Source organism: Ammospiza nelsoni, chromosome 15 (assembly GCF_027579445.1).
Source record: "Ammospiza nelsoni isolate bAmmNel1 chromosome 15, bAmmNel1.pri, whole genome shotgun sequence".
Taxonomy (NCBI): Eukaryota; Metazoa; Chordata; class Aves; order Passeriformes; family Passerellidae; genus Ammospiza; species Ammospiza nelsoni.
In genome coordinates, this window is record NC_080647.1 from 11081291 (window position 1) to 11107647 (window position 26357).

Here is a 26357-nt window from a genome sequence, read left to right on the forward strand (position 1 = left end):
AAGTGAAATCAGGTACTGGGCTGTCCTGCCTTGGGGTGTTGTAGCAGCCAGCAGCAGGGAGCCCTGAGCTCCCACCTTTCCCCAGCTGCCAGTTGGGTGCCTGGCAGCAGCTGCTCTCCCATCCCCTCCTCAGCTTGCTCAGATGCAGGGGATTTCTATCCCATTTCCATCAGCAGGAGGCAGGTGTATTTAAGCTGCAAGGCTGGCAGCTTTGGGAGGGAAAAAAAAGTATAGGAGGTGTTTTGTGGTAAAGCTGGTGGGGGTTTTCACCTTACTGCCTTAGCAGTCTGCTTCTCTGGGAAGCAGTTCTTGTTTGTCTCACATCTTCTGAAACTTTTCCCTGTGGTTGTTTAGGGTGAGGGTGTGTAAGGAGATGTGACCTTTCTGTCCTGAGCCATCTGTGGGGAGTGCATTGAGCCTGTGCAGGACTTGGATTTCGGGTGACAGAGATTTGGGCTCCTTTTGGTACCATACGTGAGGTACCTGCTGGCCTCTGTTCCAATGTGGTATCTGGCTAGTCTAGAAAGTTCCTTCTCCATTAAACATTTTTCTTTTCTTTCTATTTCATTTTTCTCTTTTTTCCCTGTTTTCCACAAAATTATGCTTGCCTAAGATGTGTCAGTTACCTGTTGTCTCTAACTACTTCCAGCAGAGAACAAATAATTTTCAAACTTTACTGGGTCAGTGGGGGCAAGACTTAATTTTCTTTGTGCCATACACTTTGCACCTCATCTTTTTCCTCTTTATTCCTGATGTGATGCCCCAGTCTGTATGCTCCTCCCATACACAAGCTTGCAAGAGCTTTTCCCGTGATATTTCATTCTCTGTTCTCTGTATTTGAAGAATCATTTGCTTTCAAAAGAGATTGAGGTAATGCCAGGCTGAACAGAATTATTAAGATAAATTTTTGGGTGACTATTGACAGCTGTGAAAAGCTGGCTGCACTGCAAAAAACCAAAATAAATGATTTGGAGTACAAAAAGAAATGTTTTTTCCTGACATAACAATTGTTAATATTCCTTTGTTGCTATTTTTTACTATCACCATGCCTATGGGAACCTGGCATGAGCAAAAACTGTAGTGCCTAGATTATCTTAAACTGTGCAAGTGAAAACTCTTACATCTTACTGAAAGCAGCCTGAACTCAGGGATTTTGTCTTAAAATTGTATGGTTGCCGGTCTTTAAACTGACAGATCCACTCTTTGCAAAATGAGTGTGATTTTTAAACTACCACCCAGATTTACATCATTGTGACAAAGTCCTTTCACGGCGTTCTTGGGTAAGTTTCGGGTAGGGAGGTTGTGGTAGGGGTTGTCCAAATGTTCCTTTCAATGAACTTTAACTGCAGTGAAGGCAGGTGGAGCAGCCGGGGTCTGTGCAGTTGTTGGAGGTCCCTGGGCAGTGTATGAGTCCCTGCACATTCCCCAGGTTTCCATCAGAGCTGGGGCAGCTGCAGCCTGAGCTTTGGCTGCTCCCTGGCCTGGCTGGTTTGGGCATGACATATCCAACAATTTTTATGGAGTTTGGCAGGGGCAAATGTCCTGATGTCTTATTTTGGCTTTTCCCTGTGGGACAGAGATCAGGATTGATTTCTTCTGGCCCAGAGTAGGTGTTGGTGATAGCTGTAATCAACACAGAGGTGCTTACACTGTTGATGAACAAAAGCAGCTGCTGGATAAAAAAAGGGGAAAGTATATTAATTTGTGCCTAGAAACAGGCATGTAGCTTTATAGAGTGATGCTGCAGGACTTCATTTAAGCCTCTATGGGGCCCATACATTCAGTCACAAGTGTCAGAAAACATCAGTGCTTGCCAGGTTTGCTTCAGCTTGACAGTGCATGGGTAAATAATTGTCCTTTTGTAAGATGCTGAAGCTTTCTGTTTTTAGCACTACAACTCGCTCAGGGGTTTGTTCTGGGCTTTCAGAAGTAATTGGCAGCTCATAAACAGCTTTGTAACAGCACTGAAAACCATAGGAGGGAAGCTGCACAGGGTATCTGGAGCTCTGGGCTTTGCTGGGCAAAAGGCACTTGTTTCCAGGAATGTGCAGTTCTTGGTATTTTTGTTTTACAAAAAAAAACCTCTCTTCTGTGGATGAGATGATGTATTGGATCATTTTGACTGCATCATATTGGTGGGGTGAGGGGAAGGGAAAATGTTGTTCTTGACCTCCCAGGGACAGCCCTCTGCCTGTTCTCCAATCTCCAATGCAAGCTGATAGCAAGTGCATCAAATAAAAATTGTAATTTGGCAAGCTTATCAGAACAAATATAAAACCTGAAAGAAAATAAGCATGGAGCAGAAGTCCTGTAAGGAGCAGCTAAAGGAACTCAGGTTGTTCAGCCTGGAGAAGAGAGGCCTGAGAGAGGATCTTACTGCTCTATAACTGCCTGAAAGAAGGTGGGGGTCAGACTCTTCTCCCAGGTAATGAGCAGCAGGACAAGACAAAACATCCTCAGGTTGTTTCAGGGAGGTTTATTTTGGACATGAGGAAAAATTTCTTCACTGAAAAGGTGGTTAAGCATTGGAACAGGCTGCCCAGGGGATTGGTGGAGTCACCATCCCTGGAATTCTGGAACACGCATGCAGGTGTGGTGTTCAGCAGCATGGTTTAGTGACGGGCTTGGCAGCGCTGGGTTGATGCCTGGGTTCCATGAGCTGAGGGGCCCTGTGAAGCCCTGCAGGTGCTGTGTGGGGTGGCTGCTGCAGTGGAGTTTGGCTCTGAAGCTGTTTTGCCCCCGCAGGCCTGGCGGAAGCGCTGGTTTGTGCTGCGCAGGGGCCGCATGAGCGGCAACCCCGACGTGCTGGAGTACTACAGGAACAGCCACTCCAGGAAGCCCATCCGCACCATCGACCTCAATGAGTGCCAGGTGCTCAAGCACTCGGGGCCCAACTTCATCAGGAAGGAGTTCCAGAACAACTTTGTCTTCATCGTGAGGACCACCTACCGCACCTTCTACCTGGTAGCCAAGACCGAGGAGGAGATGCAGATCTGGGTGCGCAACATCAGCCAGATCTGTAACTTTGGACATCTGGAAGATGGCACAGGTAGGGTCACGCTCATCTTGGAGGCTGGGAGAATGCCCGGGGGTGACAGGATGGACCTTGCTGTCAGGCTGGGCTGGACTGGTTCCTGTAGCTCCACGCAGACTGAGATGCTGCTAAACCCTGATCTGATTCTCAGGGACTGCACTGCTGCTGAGTGGAAATACTCACTGGCTGCTTGGGCTCACTTTGATGAAGCAATTCTTCCTTAATAAGAAAAGGTGCTGTTTATGTGAAAAGCTGACTTAGTCTTATCTTCTGGGGCCATTTATTTCATTACATGTCCTGTATTTATTTAGTTAGGCATAATGTAAGACACCTGTTCCAGGAAAGCATCCTGCAGAACTCCCATTTTCTCAGGCTTTTCTGGGTGTGGAATGTGCACAGACTTGGGTGTACATGCCTGCACATAAATCAATGACAGAAATACTAAGCTGCCTTAGTCTGTTAATAAGAGAAAACAAAGAAAAGGCAGAGGATAGGAGTGTTAGAAGTGTGTGTAAAGACTTAAGAGATGGTCCTGCCAGTGAAGCATCAAGGCAGCTCTTTTGCCAGGCCCTACACCTGTATATACTCAGCAGAGTGAATTTCTTGAAAAGCTGCCAAGAATTAACCACTCCAAGATGGATGTAGCCAGTAATTAAAGCAGGGACCTGTACTATCATTAACTTACCTTTTAAATGAGACAATCAGGCTCAGATAACAGCAATCTGTCTTTCCCTTGACAATTCCAAGGGGCAGATAGAGCAGCAATTTGAGAGTTGCAGAGGAAGTGAGTCAGAATGAAGCCTTCAATGTGGTAAAAGGCAGTGCAGGAGTAGAAGAGGGGGCCATGGAGGGACACAAGCCCTGGGGCAGTGATGTGTTCGTGGGTATCATGTGTGGCCAGGCAGCTCATCCTTCCATGGTCTTTGTGCTGCTGGTGTCTGCAAGTGCTGCATGGCCACACCATTACCAAGAAACTTGATAAGAAACAAAAGGCTATGGGAAAGGTTTTATTTTAATCTATCATGGTTCCTGGCATTGCTTAGCTGCCTTTTGAACAGTGTCTTCTGAGGGGAATGGGAGTGGCAAGAACACTGCAGTGGTCCTGTAACAAATGTGATGTCTGTTCGTTTCCCATTCACTTCAGAAACCACCATGAAAACTTGCTGACAGATTATGTGTCAGTACAAGCTGCCCATGAATACAAATTTCAAAGTAGCTCTGGTAGGGATTGGAGTCTGCTGCCCTTTGGAGGCTGGATGGAATTAGGGATATTCAGTAACCACCTTCCTACTGTTCTGCCTTTGTTGATGCTGAGTTGTTGCTCTTGGGTTGTTATTGCTGGTGCAGGTTTATTTGAGATACAAGTTTACCAGTTACTCTGAAATAAAGGTAAACCCTTCTATGCAAAAGAGAAAAATAATTTTTGTTTCTAAATGTGTAGGCAGCCTTCTCTTGGGCACTTTGTGAGGATGTCCATGGGGGATGTGATCTGTGGCAGAGGAGCTGAGACAGTGGCTGTCCCAGACAGATGCATTTACACTGAGAAATGCCTTCTCTGTTTTGCTGGTGCCATGCACTATTGCTTGTAAGACTTGCACATGGACAACACTTATATTACACATTGGTGTTTCTCCCTGAGCAAAGATTGCCATTGTGGGCACTGATGGATGAGAAATGACAGCTCTTGCAGCAGCAGCTGGGAAAGCTGACACTCCAAGGCAGATATCACCCCCCCAGAAGTTCAGCACTGCCGAGCATTTGCCTTGGTTCAGTACAAAGTCTGGCACTTGAACTTGCAGCCCTCATCAGGGGTGGTGTGAGCTAAGCCTCCAGACATGCACTTACTGTGTCTCTAATGCCAAATAGCTCCTAAGAGCTTCTATTTATCCTGCCAGTGAGCTCAGGTCTGGGGTGTATCCAGGTCAGGCTGCCAAGCACATCCAGATCCTCTGATTTAAATCTGCACAGCTCCAAAAATTGCACATCACATTTCAAAGAGTTGCTAATTGCTTCAGCTTTTCAGGATCTCCTAAATTCTCCAAAAGCCTGTAGGTTTAAACAAATTACCCTTTAAAATTAACATTAGAAAAGAAAAGCCCTATTAAATGCCACATGCTTTTTAAACTTAAATGCTTCTGCTTTAAAAAATACTAGTCCCTGCTATGAGTCATATCACTCTTAATCTGTGCATGGCTGAAAATTTGCTGTGACTGAGGCCAAAACACAATCTGCTGCTTTCTCTGCCTAACGCCCAAAGTGTAGCCACAGGTTTATGCAGTGACTCAGCTTTAAGGGCTGTCCTGTTGTTCCCAGTTAGTCCCTTCCAGCAGCAGAGGATGGACAGCCAGGTCCCCACGCCAGAGGTGTTGGCAGCCAGATGCAGAGTGAAGTTACAAAAGCTCCTGTGAGCACAGCTCTGTAGTCAACAAGAGAGGGGACAGCTGGGAGGCAGAGATGACATGGCAGCTCCAGGCAGATGTCAGGAAGCACCTGGGAGGGCGGCTGTCAGGAAGGACTTGCCAGCAGCACTCACACACTGCTGCCACCAGAAAGTGCTGCTGGCTGTGCTGAGAATCACAGGGAGCTGGCAGCTTTGGGGAGTCAGCTGGAGCAGAGAGGAAGAGGCCTTGCTCCTGGTTTTCCCACTCTATCTCAGCAAAATCCTGCTTCCATCTTTGGTGGAACCTCCCAATAGAGCCATCATTCCCCAGGGATCAAATGAAGTGGCTGTAGGACAGAAGTGGCACAGTTTATACCATGTGCAAGCTGAAGTGTGAGTAATTGACACAATCCAATGTGCCACCTTTTCATTGGAGAAACTAGTGGGAAGGTGTTTAAGCAGTTTCATTAGGAAGCCTTACTGTTATTATTTCTACCTTGGCACGTCAGTGCAGCCTTGGGGGTGGTTCATGTCAGAAGAACACCCCTGTTCCACCATGTCCTTGCATGGCTGTTGCACCACAGCAATTCTTGGGGAGGGGTCTGGGGTCCGTAGCAGAAGGGAAAAGCCCTCTGATTCTCCAAGCCATGGCCCTTCATTGATGGGAGAGGTCACTGTGGAAGATGCTGTGCAGCCTCTGTGGGGGCTTTCTCCATACCTGCAGGGCAGAAATGTTTGGTGTTAGTAGCCACCAAAGCAGTTATTTTGGCAGCTGGAGCCTCTTGCTGTCTCTCTGGCAAAGGGGATGGCAGGCACCAAACCTATTTTCTGTCTTCTCACTGTTGAAAGTAGCCATGCATAATTTATTCTGCCCAGCTGCTGTGGTAGTTTTAATGCACACGATTTGGTTTCCAGCAGAGCTGGCAGGGACAGGAACAGTCTGTGAGGAGCTGGCTGCAGGTCCCTGAGCCCCTGAAGGTCAGGAAAGGGCAGGTCTGTGCTGTCCCCACCCCTCCCTCCTGCTCGCAACCGTTGCCATGTGGTCTGCAGCTCACAGCCTTTCCTGATGGGATAATCCATGGCTAAACCCTGTGAGTACCAGATGGAGTTCAGGCCTGTTCCTTCTCTGTGTTAATAACTCAGAATGTCATTAATTTCTTTCTTATGCGTTGTGGCAGTTTTAGTTGTTGGTTTGTTGGGGTTTTTTTAAATGTAGTCAGATGGTGAAGTGAACATGCTTTTCTGAGATCCCATGGGAGTTAGCCCAGTGTGTGTTTGATCATTGTCAGCTTGCAAGACAGCTCCGAGTCCTAGATTGAAAAGCAGAGTTACTGTCTGAGCCAGCATGATGAACAAAAGTTATTTTTCAGATGGGCAGGCTGCAACCCTCAGCTCTGCTTTGCAAATGTGAAGCCCTGTAAAAGCCAGATGATCACTGATGAAACACTGCTGCTATAAGCACCTGCTCAAAATTAAAGCAAATCCTTTGCTTACACTTGAATTTAAGCCTATTCTTACATGCTTTGCTGACCTGAGGCCCACCACTGCCCAGATCTCTTAAGCTAACTGGGGGAAGCAGGAGGAGTCAGGAGTGGGAGATGGGAAGGAAAGAAGCAGCTCCCTCCCAGGTTGAAAGGGATGAGATGTAGGATGGTGCAGGGAGGGAAGATCAGCTGTTTTATTCTTCTTCTGCTATCAGGAAGATGTGAGGGGTGAAGCCTGCTGTGGCTGGTGTGGGATCCTGCATCACTGGAATCACAACTATCCCCATTTGGAAGGGACCTGCAAGGATCACCAAGCCAAACTCCTGGCCCTGTACAGGATGGCCCCAAGAATTGCACCGTGTGCCTGAGAGGGTTTAGTTTGTGTTTAGTCATGTGCTGTCTAACCACCCAAGCCTTGGCAGTCCTCTCCATGCCCCTGGTCTGCTTGCATGTATACCCAGGTCCAGGTTTAGAGCAAATTTGGGGAAGAATCCCCCAAAGGAGCTCCGGTGGGAAAAGCAGATCCAATCGGCCCCTCCCCCCTACTGGTCTGGGAGGAAAAATTACCTCCTTGGACAAAGGTGGAAAAAAAACTGTTTATTAAACAATAAGACCAAAACAATATCAAAAGAATGAGACCCCTTGCCACTCTAAAAGAGATGACAAACTGAGAAAACCCTGGGTTCAAGCAACAGCTCACTCAGTCTCTGATCAGTCCCTCAGGTGCTGGAATTGTCGCAGGCCCGGCCCGGCCCGGTGGGCCACAGCTGCAGCTGCCGGTGCTCTCCTGGGTGTTCAGTCCAGAGCAGTTTCAAGAGGTCCAAAGAAAAAGGAAAAAAAAAACAGTCCAGGGAACTTCTTTGCCTCAGCTAGCTAACACTAACTAAAAAGCAAAAGAAGAGCTCTCTGCCCCGCTGTCTGTCCGCAGACAACACAGTCCAGAAGGAGTGAGTGCAGTGTCTGAAAACAAACTGCGCACTTCTTCTCTCCCCCCCTTCACTCTCTGTAACACTCTTAAAGGTACAAAACTTATATTATAATTCAACATAAACAGAATGAGACGATTGGGGGTAAAAGCATCATATAGTCAACCCAGGACAACCCAGCACCTCCCAGGCTGAGAAGTGACTACAGCAGCCTAGTGCAGTGCCAAGGCTAGTGCCTCTGTTGAGGTTGGGACTAGATTGGACCTGCTGGAGGGTCTTAGGACCTCATCACACAGTGCAGGATCTGGGGCACAGGACCACATGCAGCTGATCAGGGACTGGTTCCCAGCATTTCCATCAAGTTCTGGATATCAGCATTACAGAAATCTGCCATCTTGCTGCGCGTTGAAGGCATGTTAATTCTCAGTGTGGTTTTATCAGCAGTTCCTGGTTTCTTGTGTTTGTTTCTGCTGTGGGGCTTTTCATTTTGGAGAAGGGTTTGGCAGCTTTGCCTCAGGCAGTGTCTGAGCCAGAGAGATGGGCATCCACTGCCAAGCCCTGCAGGTGCCAGGGACCCAGTGAGCACTGCCCCATCCCCACACAGCTCTGGTGAAGGAACTGCCATGCAGCAACCTGAAACTTAGAGAAATCACATTCCCTAACTGAGGACTTGTGCTCTTGGTGCCACTGTTTGAGCTTGCTGCCAGGAGCAGCTACTTTTGGGGAGCTGCTCTGTAAAGACACCCTTCCCACCCCACAGCTGCCCCTTGTGAGAGGTCTGGATTGCACTTGATTTTTGAGTTGGAATGCCCCAAAAGCTTTGTTTAGCTTGACTCTGTGTGGCTCAGCCACTGCAGGGACAGAGGCCAGGAGAGGAACACAACCAGACTTCTCTGCTGCCAGGCAGTGCTCAGGCCAGATGGGCATCACAGCCACAGGCTACCACTGATGGTGTTCTTGGTGGTGTGAGCAGGCAGCCAGCTCTGGGCCAGCCCCACTGCCCTCAGCCCAGACACCCTCCTGTCCCACTGCCATCCTACTCTGTGCTGGGCACACTGGAGTGTTATGCCCAGAGAAGGTGGCACTGAGCTTGGGCTACCTGTACCTTGTGACCTCCAGAAAAGTAGTGTCACTTTTCTCAGGAGAGAAACTCTTGTGGTCTGGTGGCCAGCTGAGAGAGGCATAATAAGCTTGCAGACAAGTTCAGAGCTTGTCTGGCTACTCCATGGGCTGGAAAGCTCAACTTTGTCTACTGAGATCTAGCAAGTGGCAAGAAACCAATCCCTTTCCTTGTCACCATTAATTTGAAGTGTTGGAGATGAATAATTAATTATTTGCATTAGATACTAAAAAACCACTTGATGAAACAGGTGGCTGTGCCTCAGCTCTTTCTTCAGCAGAGTCTGTTCCTCATTGCTGGCTGCAGAAGGGAGAGGGGGACCCCAGAGCAAGCAGCCTGCAGGACTTTGACAGCCTGGGCAGGGGGAGCAAAATCAGGATCCCCTGTACCCAGAGCCAGTGTTTGCCTTGACTCTCTGCTGCTCTGGCGTAAAACATCCCTGGTGCAAAGCAAGGTGGTGACAGCCAGGGCAGTCAGAGCCATCTCTCAGCCGGGCCATCTGTGTCCATTGCAGGTTCTGTGGAGAGCCTGTCTCACACGACCTCGTCCCCACAGCCCTCTCCAGCTGCCTCCACGCACGCGTCCCGCATCGCCGACCCCTCCTTCTCAGTGGAGCCCGCTGCTGCTGCCGACGCTGCCGCCGAGGAGACCCCCAGCGAGTCGGGCTCAGTCTTCCTCCCTGACTACCTCTTCCTGTCCAACTGCGAGTCGGGCAAGCTCAGCCACAACAGGTGAGTCTGGGCTCTGCCACGTGTGTTGGGCTGGAGCCCCCCTCTGTCTGTCCAGGCATGAAGCACAGCCCCAGGGAGCCCTGCCACTCAGGGCTGGCTTCCAAACACAACAGGGGACCACCAGCCTAATCCAATTTACGGAGTGCTTTTCATAGCACAGATTAGTGATTGAGCATCATGTGTTGGTGCTGTCCCTTTCCAAGGTGGGTGGCTGAGGATCTGACACACAGCCTCCCCCCAGATACCTGCTGTTGCCTAAGGTGCTCCACAAAGCACCCCAGCCTCCAGTGCAGCTCAGAGGGAAGGGACAGATATTGTCCCAAACTGTGTAGGTTGAGTGTTGTTTGCTGTGTTCTTACAGCCAGGAGAAAAGGAAAGCTCAGATCCTGACCTCTGTCTCCTTGCAGGTGTGACAGCTGGTCAAATTCAGACAGATCTCTGGAGCAAACATCATCAGATGATGTTTTTGTTGACTCCTTGCAATCCCAGCCCTCCCTGTACCTTGTACAGCCAACCAGCGCCGGTGCCGTGCAGCAGGTCGGAGCCGCAGTGGCAAATCCCAGCGTGGTGTCCAGGAGCACAGACATTAGTGGGCCATGCAGTGACTTTTCCTCCTCTTCCCCGCTGCTGGGGACGCCGCTGAGCCCTGAGTTTCAGGCTGACAAGAGCCAGAAGGCGCTGCCCTTCGGGGTGACGCAGCTGGACGTGCTGTCCAACACGCCGCCGCCGCGGCCGCCCAAGCCCACGCACTTCTCCGACAGGAGGGGAGAGGAGCTGGGGGCCCTGCAGAACGGCCACGCGGGCATCTGCCGGGCCCAGGTGGCTGTGGTGCCCAGAAGGATCTCCTTGTCCAGCTTGGACAACATGAGGAACTGGAAAGGTGAGTGCACTTCCAAGAGGCAGCAAAGCAGCACCAGTGTGATGGAGCTGCCCACATGCACAGAGTGGTTTTGACTTCCTGTTGTGCCTCTCTGTTCTCCCCTCTGTGAAATCTTACACCACCCAATGTAACACCAAGTGCTGCTTTCAAATGAACTGGCAAGCAGGATTCAGTCCCTTAGGTTTGCTCCTGCTGTGTAGAAGCCTCTCAGTATGTGTGCAGATGGGCAGCAGTTTGGCTCTGATTCCTTCAGGGTGCCTCCTGCCTTGCTAATTTTCCCCCTTCCTCCTCAGAAGAGAAAGCAGTAGAAAAACCAAAATGAGAAGTCAGCCACTGAGTTGGGCAGTGCCAATCTCTGTTTATACAGGTCAAAATGTGGGAAATGCCTCTGGAGCTGTGCTGCTTTGCTGCACACAGTCTGTTCTGTGAGAGCTGCGTGTCTTTTCACAGCTTAGAGTAAAGACCAGGAAGTCAGGGAGACACTGGGGATGGGATGTAATCCTGGCTGAACCAGGGACTCTGCCTGTCCTTGAACAAATCCCACTCTGTCCTTGCACTTCAGGCTGGGCAGTCTGAAAACCTGCTGCTACAGAGCAAGGCAAGGCTGCAAAGCAAACTCCACTCTGAGCTGAGCTGGCTTTTCCACTTGCTCCTGAAACACCTTCATCACAAACAGGAGCAACAACCAAAACCCAGAACATCATGGTGTCAAAAATCAGCATATGCAGTATGAGAAAACTATTACATGGAGCCACAGGACAGAGGGAGGCAGCTGGAATACCTGGTTGGAAATCATCAAGTATATTGTAGTGATGTGAAAACCTTCATTTTTGATGAGGAAAAAAGTGTAGGTTTTTAAGGGCAAGCATCCTTTAGACTCCTGCAGTTTCAATGACCAGACAATGTGTGGGGCTGTTAGATCTTGCTCTTAAAGCTCAGAAGCTAAAGCAAGGAGATCTCTGCTCAGTCTGTCAGTGTACAGACAATTCTTGGAAGGTTTCTGGAGAAACACCCATCAGTGGAATTGCTGTTCTTAATTATCAGCTACATTTGGTTTCTCCCTGAGAGGTGCTGCTCTTGCTTCTGCACGTGTGCTGCTCCAACACAGCTGGTTCATGATCCTCCAACCTAATTTACACCAAAATGTCTCTAAGAGGATTAAGTGGCCAAATGTCATGTTGTGCTGCTGTGCTGCAGGGTTGTCTCTGCCTGATGGGGGCAGCAATGAATTAATAAGTGCTGCCACTTTTTCTTACCCTAAGTGTAGCTGAAGCCATTTGAAGGCTTAAACTCTGAATTAAAATGTGTTTAACAAGAAAGATCAGAAAAATAAAGAGGGAGAAAGCAGCAGTTCCTCACCAGCTTCCTCAGTGAGTGCACTCAAGTTATTAACTTATTTTTTTGCCCTGCTAACCTGCAAAAGGTGCACAGATGCAATTAGCCCAGGGAGAAAGCAGCATGAGCTAGTGGAAGTGCCATAAAGGAGGATAAGCTGTGAGGCACCTGTATCCTGGTACCTGCCACGGCCTCAATGTCTTTTTGCCAAAATAAATAACTGTAGCTGTCCCAGGACAGTGACTGTGTCTCTCTGAAGATGTATCTGCACGAACAGAATTGCTTTGTTCTTGTTTAGCCCTTTTGGCTGGTACCACAAAAATGCCCCCAGTTGCAGTACTGACATCTCTGCCATAAGAGCAGGGAATGGATTAACATGGTTGCAGGGATTTGAGGCATTCTCACAGAAAAGCCATTTTCTGCACAGAAAGCCCCTTTTCAGGAAAGGATGGTGGTTATAAGCATCTCCCACAGCTGAACTTCTATGTGCTGAATGCTGGATTTTTTAACGTTTTTGGCTTTTGCTTGGAAAATAAAATTGGCCTATACCAAGGCCCACCTGCACAAGAGACTGGTGACTGTCTCCATGATCTGGCTGCTCATTCCCCATCACCTTGAGCCCCTTGCACCACATCAGCACTTCTGGATGAAAAAACAAAGAATTTTTCTCCTACCATTAAGTTCCCCCACACACCACTTTCTGTACAATAACAATTGCTTCCCTGGCACCTTAAAAGGCTCCAAAATAAATATCCAAGAAATAATATCTATAATAGCCCCTTTTCATATAATTTCCCCAGTTTGACAGATGGGAAAACAGAGAACAAATAGAGCAGGAGCTGCATTTAAATCTTTGCTTGCTTGCTTGCTCCCACACCAGCCTTTTTCCCCAACTGTTTGTGTTACAGGAGGCATAAGTTTCAGCTGGATTATACATGAACAGGTTCCTTGGTTTCATACTTAAAATAATGTAATCACTCTTGAAATGCTGCTGAGTTGGATCTCATCTTAAGTGTCATTGTATTTCCTCATTTAGGAGTTATGGAATCTTTATAAAACTCCAATTATTTTAGAGCCATATGTTTTACTCCAGAATTATCTCTGTAAGGTTGCACTGCCTTATCCCATTTTTAATCACTTTTTTTTTCCTCACAGCAGACATGGAAGGCAGTTCCCTAAGAAGTCGAGATAAGAGGCTTAGCTTGAATTTGGTAAGTACTCTGTTTGCACAAATTTAAAACACTGGCAGAAACTTCCCAGTGAATCATTTCACATCCTGATACTCAATCATTCCTCTCCTCTGCTCAGCAGAAGAATTTAAGAAATGGAAAAAGTGCCTAGCTATGGGCAACTTCAGTGCTGGCTGCTCTGTGGCTTCAGTCAGCCTTTGAGAGAAGAGGGAGGGAGAGGCCTCAATCCTGAGCACCCCATTTTTAAAGCAGATGAAGCTGGGTCTGTTATGACAAGAGTTCCCAGTAGCTTCATGAATTAAACTGTTGACCAAGAGCACCAGGGCAAATGGCTTATTCCTTGAAAAAGGGGTCTAAAGAAGACTATCACCCCATGGTCCTGAGGGATATCTCTTCTTTAGGACATTGGAAAATGTCTGCTGTCACAGTGCCTGTGGTTGAAGGCTCTGTCAGTCCACAGCTTCCTGCCTCAGCCTGTGACAGACACAGTTCTAAACAGCACCATCTCACATCACATAGCCAGTCTTCCGCCTGGGGCTGGATCTTGTCTTCTGTGGCAGATCCTTTGCTGGTGGTGGGCAACTTATATTTTTCTCCTTTTTGAAAGCTTGCAAGGATTGTAATCACTCCCTCTCACCACTCAGCCAGCGCTAACGTGCACAAAGTGATTTCCTAATGCTAATTCTCAGTGATCAGAAGCGAGTTGTAGGTCTGTGTGTGCTCTCTCAGGTTCCACATTTGCCAGAGTCTAGTTCATCAGGTTTGTCCTTTCAGACTTTTTTTGTCAGGATCAGGAATCTTGCCTCTCACAGTAGTAATTCTGACCTCATTTTATAGGTCAGAATTACTGCTGTGAGAGGCAAGTGCAGCCTCACTGAAGCTGGCTGATTTCACCAATAAAGTCCCCAGTCAGTTTGATCCTAGCTTCCAGCAGTGACTCGTGAAGCTCAGCGTGGACTGCTCCAGAGCTGGAGGGTTCACCTGAACTCACACGTGTGTGTCTTGTCCATCAGAGCAGTGCTGGGCTCAGCTCAGGTGTGTCCTCCAGAGCTGGAGGGTTCACCTGAACTCACGCGTTTGTCTCTTATCCCATCAGGGCAGAGCTGGGCTCAGCTCAGGTGTGTTCCCAGCAGCTCCCGGCTGGGAGGTGCCTGGGCTGTGCATTAATGGAGCCCTCTCTCTGTTCCCTGCCCTGCAGCCGTGCCGCTTCTCCCCGCTGTGCTCGGCCGACAGCTCTGAGGACAGCTACGTGCCCATGCGCCCCAGCACGTCGCCCTCTGCGCCCGCCTCCGACTGCTCCCCCGACGGCTACATCCCCATGAGCCCCGGCTCCGCCACCTTCACCTTCCCCGTGGTCAGCACTGAAAAACTCACCAGCCCCTTGCCCGAGCTCCCCTCCGACGTGGAGCCCCCTCCGGTGAACCGGGACCTCAAGCCTCGGAGGAAGTGTAAGCCCTGACCTCAAGTGCAAAGCCTGGGGGTCCTGCTGGTGGGGACATGGGTGACCTCCTCTGACAGTGTCTGAAAGCAATTCTCCCTCCAGAGGATGGGTTGAAATGCTGCACGGTCACTTCCAGCACTGTAGCCGGGGATGTGCCTGCAGGGAGGTTTGTGAGTGAGGAAGAGCTTCCACGGCTGCTTCTGCAGTCCCAGCCCAGGAGGCTGTGTGAGAACAGTGCCTGGCTCTCACTGTGACTGCAAACAGCCAAGGGGACCTAGCCTGGGAGAGACAGCAGGCTAAATCCTGCCACTCTGAGGCACATGTACTCCTGTCTCACCAGCTCACCAACCTGCCAGGAATGGGACATCCAAACACTCAAGTACTCAAACTTGATGTGTTGGCTGTGGTTAAACCTCTCTTGGGTAGGCACAGCTGTCTTAGTTTAATCAGGAATTTTCTGCAGATGCTTTTGCTGATGGTAATTTTCCACTCCTGTTTTCATGGCATGTCCAAAATCTGGGTTGCACTTCTAGAGAATATACTGGGGACAAAATTCAGATTTCAAGTGGCGAAATTGCCTAAACATAGCCTACAATAAAGCTCTTGGGGTTTCAGAACTACATAGTTACTCAGAAATTGGTTCAGGCAGTGCTGTTGTAAAGTGGGGGCAGACATTTAGACCATTGCCATGAGGAAAAGGAAACTCATACTTTCCTTAAAGGATCTTGAAAATGGTGGGCACGTGTACATTGAGTGGTGACAGGGATGGTCCTGATCTCCATGTGTTGGACCTTTTTGTTTAGAACACAATCCAAAACCTGTTATAACCTGTAGGCTGAACCAGCCTCTCCCAGGCAGCATATACAGAGCATATTTGGGGCAAGTGTATGTATCCCGCGTGGCATTTGGTCTCTTTATGCCCACTATATTTATTCTGTTATTTTAGCGTGATTGGAGGACTTTGCTTTCCAGCACTGACCAAAGAGGTCATTTGTTACTGATTTACTTCTTGGTTATGTTCTGTGAAATACTCTGTTAGTTTCTTTCTGTTAATACAAAACTGCATTTTTCTGAACAGTCTGTATACTTTTCATTGAAAACATAGTTCCTTTTGTTCTTTCTTACAGCACGACCACCTCCTTTGGACTTGAGGAATCTCTCCACGATCCGGGAGCACGCTGCTGTGACCAGGATGTGGACTGTGCCTTAGTAAGTCAACAAGAAACCTGCCATTCCAATCTTCTGAGCATTAGCATGGAGTAGAGTTAAAAATAACTTATCCCATCCCACAATAAAGATTCCTGGCAAAGTCCACAAACAGAAGTTCCCCAAGGTTCCTTGCAGTATCCCCCAGGCATTTGCTGTCTCTGAAAAGCAGGGCTCCCTTTCACAGTGGGCAGCTCCAGAGAATTCAGTGTCATGATTTGAAGGTTCCTTTTAACCTGGAGCTGGTCTGCACTCTGGTGTGGCTGCTACAATGGCTAAAAGCTTGGCATGCCTAAACTATGATCGAGCCATTTTTGCTTCTTAAAATTAATACAGCAAAGTAGAACCAGATCAGATAAAGAGCTCCCTGAATTGTAGACTGGGTGTAGAATTCTGCACTGCCACACAGCAGTCCGGACTTGAACTTTTGGCATGACTTTTTGTCACTAGAAATTAGTTGTTGGTAAAACAAATGCCTTTGATCCCAAAGTCCAGGTAGTATGACCAGATGATACTGTTGGGCTCCAAGGGCAGCAGAACACCCATCTTCAGGGAACTTGTGAGCAGGAGAGGCCTTCAGCCTGCTGGCTGGGAGGTCTTGGCACAAAAAAAAAGGCAGCTGTACTGAAGTGTGCATGCAAAAGCCGTAAATTCCCACCAACCTCCTCTGCACACCCTGGGCACTCCAGAAAATGTGGGGGTTTGCTGGCATGAGTGCCAGACATGGTATTTCCACTCCCCCATTTCAGGTTGTCACATGAAGGGCAAAAGAGACACAAGATGAGCACTTTGTCAGTTGCAGAGCCCTCTCTCACATCCAGCCCAAGGCTGATTAAGCCCCTTGGCACTGCCTGTTAGGGAAAGCCAATACCCTGCCTCCCCAGCACCCCTGCCAGGGCACTGAGGTTAATCAGTGCTGACACAGAGCAGAGTCCTGAAGGATAATGAGCTTAGAGTGAGTTTGCATGTTTTACACTAACAAAAATAAAAAAGTTATGCCAGAAACTAATACAGCAAAAGGAATTATGCTACTCATGCACAGAGAGGCCATCTAATTTCCTATTAACCAAGCCCATTGTGCTTGCCTGTGGTAATTTATTCACCATGCACCTCTGAGAGAATTGTGTTCATGGGAGAGATTTCCTTGTGCAAGAGCTGAGTCACAGCCCTCTCCACAGCACGGGTGGCAGGCATTGACGCTGCGTGCAAAGCCAGACCCAGTTCCTTTGCAGACTGATGAATTCACATCAGTCCCCAAAATGTGGATACCTGCACAGCCCCCATCATCACCCAAATGAATGATAGCTCTGTGCCCCTTGGTAGAGAATTGCTTCAATGTTTTATGGTTTCTGTTGTACCAGATAGCAAACTTTCATAAATCCCAGAGGAAAAAAATCAACAAAATCCGTCAGCAATATAGCACACTATTTCTAGAACTAAGAAGTGGCTTTGGACATCCTCTCCACAAAGGCTGCAGCCTTAGTGTGAGTTTATTCACCATATGGACTGTGTCAGGCTTTGGCTTCATTTCAGTGCATCTGTAAGATGCTTCCTTAACCTCTCCTGTGTTTTTCTTCATAGCAATCGAATGAGCTTTATCTCACCAGAAAGAGACAGTATTAATTCAGCAAGAATATTTGCCAATTCAGTTTCCGGAGAAGAGGAAGAAAGTTACATTCATATGGTAATGTCATTTTCACACAGCCATCCTTTGCTTTATGCTGCTCTCTCACATTGATGGAGAATGCAGAAGTTTGTTTTCTAAGAAAAAAATGTTGAGGAGGTTTGTCCTTTGCCTTCTGGTTTGTTTCTTTTTTTTTTCAAATGATGAAATGGTTTTAAACCAAAGACACTGGGACCAATTTACAGAGAGATAAGGGAAGCCCTTTTCCTGCTCTGCAGAACTCAGCTGTTCGCCCACGAATGTTGCTGAACAGTTCCAAGAGATCACAGGGATCAGCCATATTTACATGAGAACTCATTAAGACAAAAGAAAATTAAATCTTTTCACCTCTTAAAAGTGTGCCTTGCAAAATCTCCTAGGAAATAACAGAAAGCCGTTAGTGCACTTCCTAAAGAAACACACAAATATTGTGCAGAAACAGAACTCCCATTAAAGTCTCATTGCTTCTGCTTTGGCTGGTGGCACTAACCCCACTTCCCATCCCATGAAAGAAGAACATCTGGCTTTGTGGCTTCCTTTTTTTTTTCATTTAGTCTTTAGCCATTCTGCAAAAGATCAGAATCTTGTTTTACTTTGAATTTTAGGTGGAAATAGATCTCAAATCCATTAATCTGAGCCAATGTCTACAGATCTGCTCCACAGCCAAAGCCCAATACCTATAAAAATATATTGCAAAACTGACCACAGTCGCCATAAATCATAGTTTCAAATTTTAACCCACATCTCTACCAGACTCAAATCTGCTCAAGAGGGCAGTTCCAGTTGTAACCATTCCCTATTTGGTTTTTCTAGTCTAGAAAAACCTGACATATGTTTGTGATTTTATGAGAATAATTTTCAGTTTCTAGATTTGAACTGAATTTTCACCATTTCTTCAAATTCATTGAATGATGATGTTTAAGTGGGCAACCCTGCAAATCTGAGCATTCTGAGGGCTTGGATTGAGAAGCTGAACACAAGTCCTTGATAAAATTGAGTGTAAATCAGTCTGTTTTGGTTTTTTTGCCAGAATTATCAGGAGAAAAATGTTCTCATAATTTCTTTATCCCACAATTATCAGTGTTATGCTGTGGTTAGTAACCAAATGCACCTTTGGCTTAGACAGAGGGCCCTGACTGTTCTCATTCACATTCTGCCAGGTGAATCTCCCAGCTCCCAGCTGTGATCCTGTTTCCTTCTAGAATCATGTGTTTTAGAGCATTAAACGTTTTTCTTTTTTCCTGACAGGAACACAGACAGGCCACCTCTCCATACAGTGGTGCTTTTCCATGGACAAGGAAATCTAACCTTGATTACTTAGCACTGGATTTTAACTCTGCTTCCCCATCCCCTGTGCAGAAGGTAGGAGTCATCTGAAAAACCCCACAGCCTCCTGCCTTTTTGTCTGCTGGGAGGAAATCCAGACCCAGGGTTGCATTCTGCTAGGTGCCCTGAGTGCCATGATGAAGCCAGCCCTGTTTCCAGCTGACTGTATTTGTGTCAGGCCCAAGGTTAATACGATAAAAGCACGGTGAGGGTGCTGAGGTGTCCTTAGTGACTCAGAGGGATGCTGCTAACACAAGCTCAGCACAGGATATGAGGATGATATGAGACTGCTCTGGGAAGTGCAGCCATGAGGGCTTGTGGGCCAGCAGGTTGATGCTTGCAGGATCTCTGCATGCTCCGTCATTTTCATCAAGTCTCCACAAAGCCTTTCCTGCTATTTTTCCCAAAAATCTCTTTGCAGTAACAAGTTTGCAGCCCACAATAAATTCATGGGGTAAAACTGTACCATCTCTTATTATCTGGCAAAATGTGCATCTTTATTCTTGCATCACCAAGACCATTTCAATTTCTTTTGCAATACTGAGAAAATGTGTTCCTTGTTCCAAAGAACTTCTAAGCTGCCCAAGTGGTGGGTAGGTATGACTACAAAGCAATGAATTGTTGTCAGTTGGGATCATTTTATGTCCTATGTATCATTTTGCCCATCAGCCCATACTCCCAGATGCAAAAGACTCATGACTCTTAAGCTTTCTTATTTAAACCCTCCCTGTATCTGAAATCAGTTAGGTTATCCCTGCAGCAGCATCACTCAGATGAGGAGAGAATGATTATCTGCAGGGAAATAGCCAGTACAGCATGTTTCCCTCACTTGCTGGGCTGAGTGACAGGGTGACAGATGGATGATTGTAGCTAAAGCAGGCTGTAAAGCAATGCTTTTGTCAGCTGATGTCACTGTGAGCTTCACGGTGAAGGGAAGCAGTCAAGGAACGAGGGAAAGGGAAAACAGAAAATCAAGCTAAGTTTTACTAGCACCCCTTTTCAACGTGAAAATTAAAACATTGTTTTTTTCTTCTCTGTCCCATAGAAACCTTTCCTGTCTGAGGAGCAGAGAGTGGACTATGTCCAGGTAGATGAACAGAAGACTCAAGCTTTACAGAACACTAAGCAGGAATGGACAGATGAACGACAATCAAAAGTATAAAGGAAGAAGATTTCTTGATGGGATCTGGAGGGGTTTTTTTTGCACTGGAACCACAATGTTAATGAAGCAGCTATCACAGGAGAGCTCAAAGGCAGAGAGTTGTAGGATGCTTACAGTCTGTAGAGGCATTTTTACTGGAAACCTTTGATTTCAGCTGGAAGAAGGATGTTGAGTGAGTGAGTGGTTCACTGATGACTGAAGCAATGCATTAGCCTTTTACTGCCCTTACCAGTGTGCTCCATGGTACCATTTTCTGGCATGATTCTGCAACGAGTCATACACTTAATGTTAACAAATCCACTACAAGTTGTATTAATCTAGTTCCTCCTGCCTTCTCCTTCTGTGCATAATTCCTAGTTGCTAAAGCTATTTTTTGATATTCCTACAAATGCTGCAGGTGCTCAGAGTGCTTTTGTGGCAACAGGCATCTGACAGGTTTTGGTGACTAATCAACTAAGGGCTAAAATACTGAAACAATAATAAGAACTTTTGGACTATATAGTGCTTAAGCAAAGAGAATTTTGAAAAATATTTTCCCCTGGGTTTAAAAGGTCTGGCTGTGAGCTGAAGCTGTCAGAACTCAAAACAGAACTATGTGTCCATGCCACTGGAATGCATGGTCTTTGACCCTCTGGATGGTGGTCACTGTACTCAGCTTCTTCCCTCCATTGTGGCTCATACCTGTCACTTTTCTGTCTGATTCCTACTGATGTTTCCTCCCCTGTCTTGGGAAGTGTCTTCAGCACAGCACAGCTGCTCTTCTTGTAGGAGGCTGCAGCCACACAGCTCTTGGCTGGCCAAAAAATAGAAAGAGAAGCTGTGAGCCTGTTTCTGCAAGCCTTGAGAGAACTGGCAAAGGATCAAGACTGCTTTCATCTGAACAGCAGAAGGAATGCCATTGGAATGCTGGTAGCAGTCGTCAATCTGATTGTTTCACTAGACCCACCCCAAAATAAAAAAGAGCATTAGGAAGTGCAGCGTGCTCTGGGAGGCCAGGAGCCTGCCAAAACAGGACAACAATGTGCTCACACAGCACGAGGACCTCTGGGCTCAGGAAGCTTATCTACCTTGGGACTTGTTACAGGCACTATCTCAGGATGACATGTGTGTATAGTTTATAAGATATTTAACTTTAAATGCTTGGCTGTGGTCTTTATTTTACAGTGGCACACAGCCATGGAAGTGGGCAGTGGTGCTGAGTGACCCACACTGGGTTTGGTCTCACAGGCTTTGCTCCTGTAGGTGAGTCCCAGTAGCCATAAGAGGTCTGATCCTGTCATCAGGGACAGACAGACAGGACCCTTACAAAGGATTTCTTCTTTGACAGTGCCAATTCCCTGGCCTCCCTTCATGTGCCTGTTGTTACCACTCAGTTCATTGCTGTAACCTGACATCCTAAAAATTCTAATCTACAAACAGAGGTCATAGAAATGCCATTGCAGAAACCACTGGCATGTCAAGGCTCCTCCTCAGCTTGTTCCTTACCCCTTGTGTGCTCCCATCACTCAGGCACTCTGGGAGGCCATCGCTCATCCTGTGGCAGAGGCAACATGGCTAACAGAAACACAGTTTTCCTCCTACCTCAAGAGAGCTGAAGGGCTTTGCATGTCTCACTGCTTGTTTAGCCCAGCCCCTGGGGATCTGTGCTGACCAGGATCTCACTGGGTTACCCTGCAAGAACAAGGGTCACCAGCACCTTCACTGACTGGGGCAAACGGGGCACCCAGGCCTGCAGGGTGATGTGTCCTGGACTAGACCTGCTGCTTGGAAATTGGGGTTATCCTGCAGGTAGCTGACCTGCTGGTCCTTCCTGCCCTGCTCCTCTCCCCCCTCACCAAAGCTCTCAAATTGAAGTTGATGTTCATAAAAATTTTGAAAATAATTCCGACTTTTCCACATGCACCTTGTCTGTCTGGTGTGAAATTTAGTTTGTTAACACCCAGCTGTTTTGTCCTCTAACTGACTTAGCAGAGCTGGGAGCACCCATGCCCTGGGATATTGTGACAGGGGAGAAGAAGTGTGATATGCATCTGCACAGAGGTGTCAGAGAGAGGGAAGCAGGGAAGGGCTATGGATACTGAGACCTTTGCCTTTCTGCTCAAAAGAATTGCCTTTCTTTCAAAGTGTACAAATAACATGTGTCACTGAAAGCTCTTGGTATGTGCTGATGCACTGGAAGGGTTAAAAGACCAGCTAAAAGGCATTTTAAATTACAGACAGACAACCTCCACAAAGGGTGAGTGAAGTTATGTTCTGCTGCTGCAGATCCCAGGTTGTGGAGCGATGGCAGAGCAGCCTCTGATGTAGATCAGAATCACAGATCAGCTCGTGTTTGACTGGAGTGTTTCCTTTCATGCTGTCAGAAAATCTTCTCAAGTGGAAAAACACCAAGTTATTTGAGACAACTGACTCACTTGTTATTCTAGTTTATTGTAAAAATATTTAAACTTCAACAAACCTGGCTAACAGATCATTCAGAAGTTTAGAGAAGAAAGAGCTGTATCTGGATTTCTACTCCCCTAAAAGGACATAAGCGTATAGCTTGGCAGGGACTGTCCTTAGAGGAGAATGGCCCCTTTCAACTTCCTGTGTCCCCTGCTTGCCCTCACAACACTCTTATCTTGATCAAATGCTGCTCACTGGTTTCTAACTTTTACTTTTAACTTAGAGCTAAGTTTGAGGGTCTATTCTGATTTTTCATGTAACATCCTTTTTACCAGCTGCTGCAGGCCCATGGCATACATTCTTGTGCGGGTACAACACATGAAACAGGAGCAATTAAAAAATACTGGGGGATAAAATTTAAAAGCAGAGCAGTCCTTCTCAAAGGCTTTTTTTTCCTTTTATTTTGGTCAAATTCCACAATACTTCAAAGAGGGTTAAGAGGAGCAGGATGATGGGAAGATGGCAAAGCCAAATCCACTGTGGCCACCTCACCACTAAGGATTTGAGTGTGAGGGAAGCTGCAGCAGCCATGACTGACAAACCTGTGGGCCAGTACCTATAAGAGCAAACTGCTGGCAGTAGAGGAGTGTTACAGAGCAAAAAGGAGTTGCTGTTCAGTTAAGGCTGTTCTTAACTCCTAATCCCTTGGCCAAGAAGGAAAGAAAATGTGAAAACTGAGTCACCTTTTGACACTGTCACGACTGAAAATATAGCCCAGATTGGAGCCCTTGGTTAGTACTGGCTCTGGGGCCAGCCAGGCACACTCCTGATGATGTTCTCTTTTTGCCATGGGTCTGTTACTTGCGTGTGTTTTTTCCAAAAGTGTGGTGAGAGCTGATGCAGAGAGATGCTCTGCACCTGAATGAGCACAGAGTGGCCAGTGGTCCTTAGCAAACTCTGCTGAGGGAATTGGCACTGCCCAGCCCAGGTATTGTAGTGCCTTTTCCAGCACTGCTGGGGCCTCTCATTAAAATAGGGAGAGCACTAAATGAGCAGAGCTGTTTTGGTTTAATTGGAAATGTCACCTTGTGGAGTTGCTGGATGATACTTGGTTGCAGGATGACATGGAAAACAACCAAGCTCAATGGTTTGAGTCCTGTGGTTATTGTTGGGTTCCCCCCACTGATGTGTTTAATATGGCCTTACTCTCTCCTTCAGTGACTGCACATTTGACCAAGGCATAGCAGATCCACAACTCATTTGCTTTTTGGACATTTCTAATTCCTTTATGACAGGAGGCAGCATTAATTTCCTTACTGGCAGAAATGAACACTTAACCTGAGAAATGCCAGCAGCCATGTAACTGGAGCAAGGTGTTTTCAGCCTGCTCACTTTGCCACTGGTAGCACCTGCTTTCTTCATTGTCACTAACTACATCCTAGATGTAGGTTTTGGAGTTGCATTCACTTGCAGTAAGTAGTTCAGTAATTCAAAGACCACCAGATGCTGTGATGAGAACGAAGTACAGGGCAATGCCTTCCCTTTGTCCCCCTGTTCTGCAAAACTTGCTCAGGTTTAAAAAAAAATGAAAGCCACCAAAATAGCAGACATTTGCCATGTCAAAGCCAGGATATTTTTTGTTTTCAAATAAAAAGAAACTTTTTCTTGTGCAAATGAAGCATTATACTTTCTTTGTATTTGTAAATCTGTGGGGAAGCATTAAACAGTCATCTCTGTTACGAAGGGACAAGTCATTGCTAGAGGGAAGGGGCTCACCTTCCTCATGTTTCATTGTAATGTTTGGTGTATATATTTGCACATTAAACTGTATCTTTTTTCTAATAAATTAATATAAAAGGTAGCTGTGATCTTTAATTATTTTGGTATGTGAAAGTGCTCATGGGATAAGCTCCTACATCTTTCATTTCATGCTGTTTCCGTTTTTAAATTCTCCTATTAGGCAGTGACTTGTTCATATAAAATATTTGGATGCAAGTTGAAACAAATTGGCAAACAAATGTCATGTGCCTGTGTATCAGGGAGATTACATGCAGAGTAACAAAGAACTGTGAAGTTGTGGCTTGGGCTGATGTCTGTGTCCTCCTGGGACAGGGAGAGCTGCAGTCCCCCAGTCACAGCCAAGGGGCAGGAAGGGGCCACAGCTCCTGAACAACCATGTAGAGCACAAGCACAAATTTATTCAGCACATGCTCCAGGCTTGGATTCAAAGGCTGGTTGTTATTTAACCTGGTCTTTTAATTGCTCTGTGCTGAGCAGTGTAGTTGCTGGTAATACAATTTCCACATGCAGCAAGCTGGGAATGTGGGTGTGCACATCCTGGGAATTGGAAGGTGAAAAAAGGCAGTCCATGGGAGCAGAGCCGAGCAAGCCTTGCTGCTAACAAGCCAGGTAGTTTGGAAATAGTTTATTTATTGCTTCAGGCAAGTGCCACTTTTGGATCTGCACGCTTTGTAATCTGGCTAGAGGCACAGCGTGGGGATGGAGTGAGGTGGAGGGCTTGGAGAGCCCTGGTGGAAACTTGGCTGCTCAGCTCAAGACACACAGACACGTGTGGCTCAGATAAGCCCTCGCCTGCAGCCTTGATAGAAGGGAACTCCGTGACATTTTGTGTTTGGTCTTCCAGGGAGGGTAGGTCAGACAAATAAAAGGTCAGATAAAGTCTGACTGATGTTTCACAGCTCCTCCATGTGCTCTGCCCAGCAGAAATGCCACCAGCCCTTTCACCAGGGAGCACTTCCCAGAAAAGAGCTCCCTCAATGCCTCTCCTCCCAGAGCCTCGGAGAGAAACAACTGTGGCAAAAAACACCTGCATCAGTCCTGCCACCATGGGGGGAGCCAGGAAGCTCTCACACTTCCACACCTCCATGCAAAGTACCTTACCGATTGGATAATAATAACAATAATGTGAAAAAACTGACAGCAAAATGTCTGGATATGTAAGCACTTGGCTCTGTAGAGGCTGGCCTCTCTAGTTACATCTGCAATTTCAAACCACATCCAATATTTCCCTGAAGCAAAAAGCCACAGAGCAGTCAGCCAGGTAGCAAATCCAGGTTATTTTCGTGGGGTGTGAAAAACAGACCTCTTCAAAAAGGCACTAATTCCCCATCATAGAATCAGAGAATATACCTTGAGTTGGAAAAGACCCACAACAAACACTGGGGTCTAGCTCCAGGTCCTGCACAGCACAGCCCCAAGGATCACATCGTGGGCCTGAGAGCATTGTCCAAACTCCTTGTGAGCTCTGGCAGGCTGAGTGCTGTGACCACTTCCTTACAGAGGCTGTTCCAGTGCTCACCCTCTGGCTGAGGAACCTTTTTCTCATATCCAATCTCTCAGCCCTGCACGTTTTGTCTCCTCAACTGTTCTGGTTAAAGTACAATTGCTTTGGTCTTTTTTAGCCAGAGATGCCCAGGAGAGCATCTGCCTTAGAAACAGGGTTCCTTCCTAGTCCTTGGGCTCTGTATCAGCTCAACACAACAGTGGTGATAGCTCATTTCTCTCCAGGAGATCTCCATGATTTTTGGCAACAGAGCCGTACTTTACTTCCAATTTTTCATGTGGCTTTTGCAGGACAGTGACCTCCCCCAGCCCGTGGCAGTAGCAGAAACAACACTGAATTTGTGGGTTCTTAGTCCTCCACTTTTGCTAGCAACTTATGCAGGCTTCACACTGTGTTTTGACAGGTCTTAAGATCTGCATTTCCCCATCAAACAGCATCCAAAGCTTCTCTTCCAGTTGTTTAGGGCACAGAGTGCAGAGGGACTCAGCTATTGGGTTATACATATTAATGGGAGCACACTGGCAGCCAGGGGTACCACATCCAGCACAAACAAAGGATGCACTGGCAGAGGCTCAGCCCATTCCCACCTGGGGAGCTGATCCCAGGCCCTGTTGTAATGCAGGAGGGAGCAGGGAGCAGCCCAACCTTTCATTCACTGTCCTGTTTTGTTCTACTTTGATTTTCCTTTCACATCCAATTTTAGCATAAGCTCATTGTTAAACAACCCCAGCATCCTGCTCTGACAGCTTTGGGATCTTGGCATATCCATCACTGTGTAAGAGCCTGAAAA

At 47.0% G+C, this 26357-nt stretch overlaps 1 protein-coding gene across 3 annotated transcripts in view; it reads left to right on the forward strand.

The window, feature by feature from the left end:
* The window catches only part of GAB3 (GRB2 associated binding protein 3), a 65642-nt gene extending 41518 nt beyond the window's left edge, over window positions 1-24124 (forward strand). For 2 of the 3 annotated variants that reach the window (XM_059482964.1, XM_059482966.1), the window contains exons 2-10: window positions 2746-3049; window positions 9459-9675; window positions 10083-10555; window positions 13046-13101; window positions 14279-14528; window positions 15649-15730; window positions 17309-17411; window positions 18639-18752; window positions 19762-24124. In XM_059482964.1, the coding sequence (XP_059338947.1) occupies window positions 2746-3049; window positions 9459-9675; window positions 10083-10555; window positions 13046-13101; window positions 14279-14528; window positions 15649-15730; window positions 17309-17411; window positions 18639-18752; window positions 19762-19878 (1716 nt within the window). In that variant the 3' untranslated portion in view covers window positions 19879-24124. The remainder of the gene's footprint in view (window positions 1-2745; window positions 3050-9458; window positions 9676-10082; window positions 10556-13045; window positions 13102-14278; window positions 14529-15648; window positions 15731-17308; window positions 17412-18638; window positions 18753-19761) is intronic. The other variant, XM_059482965.1, reaches the window with a different exon arrangement.
* The last annotated feature ends 2233 nt before the right edge of the window (window positions 24125-26357 follow it).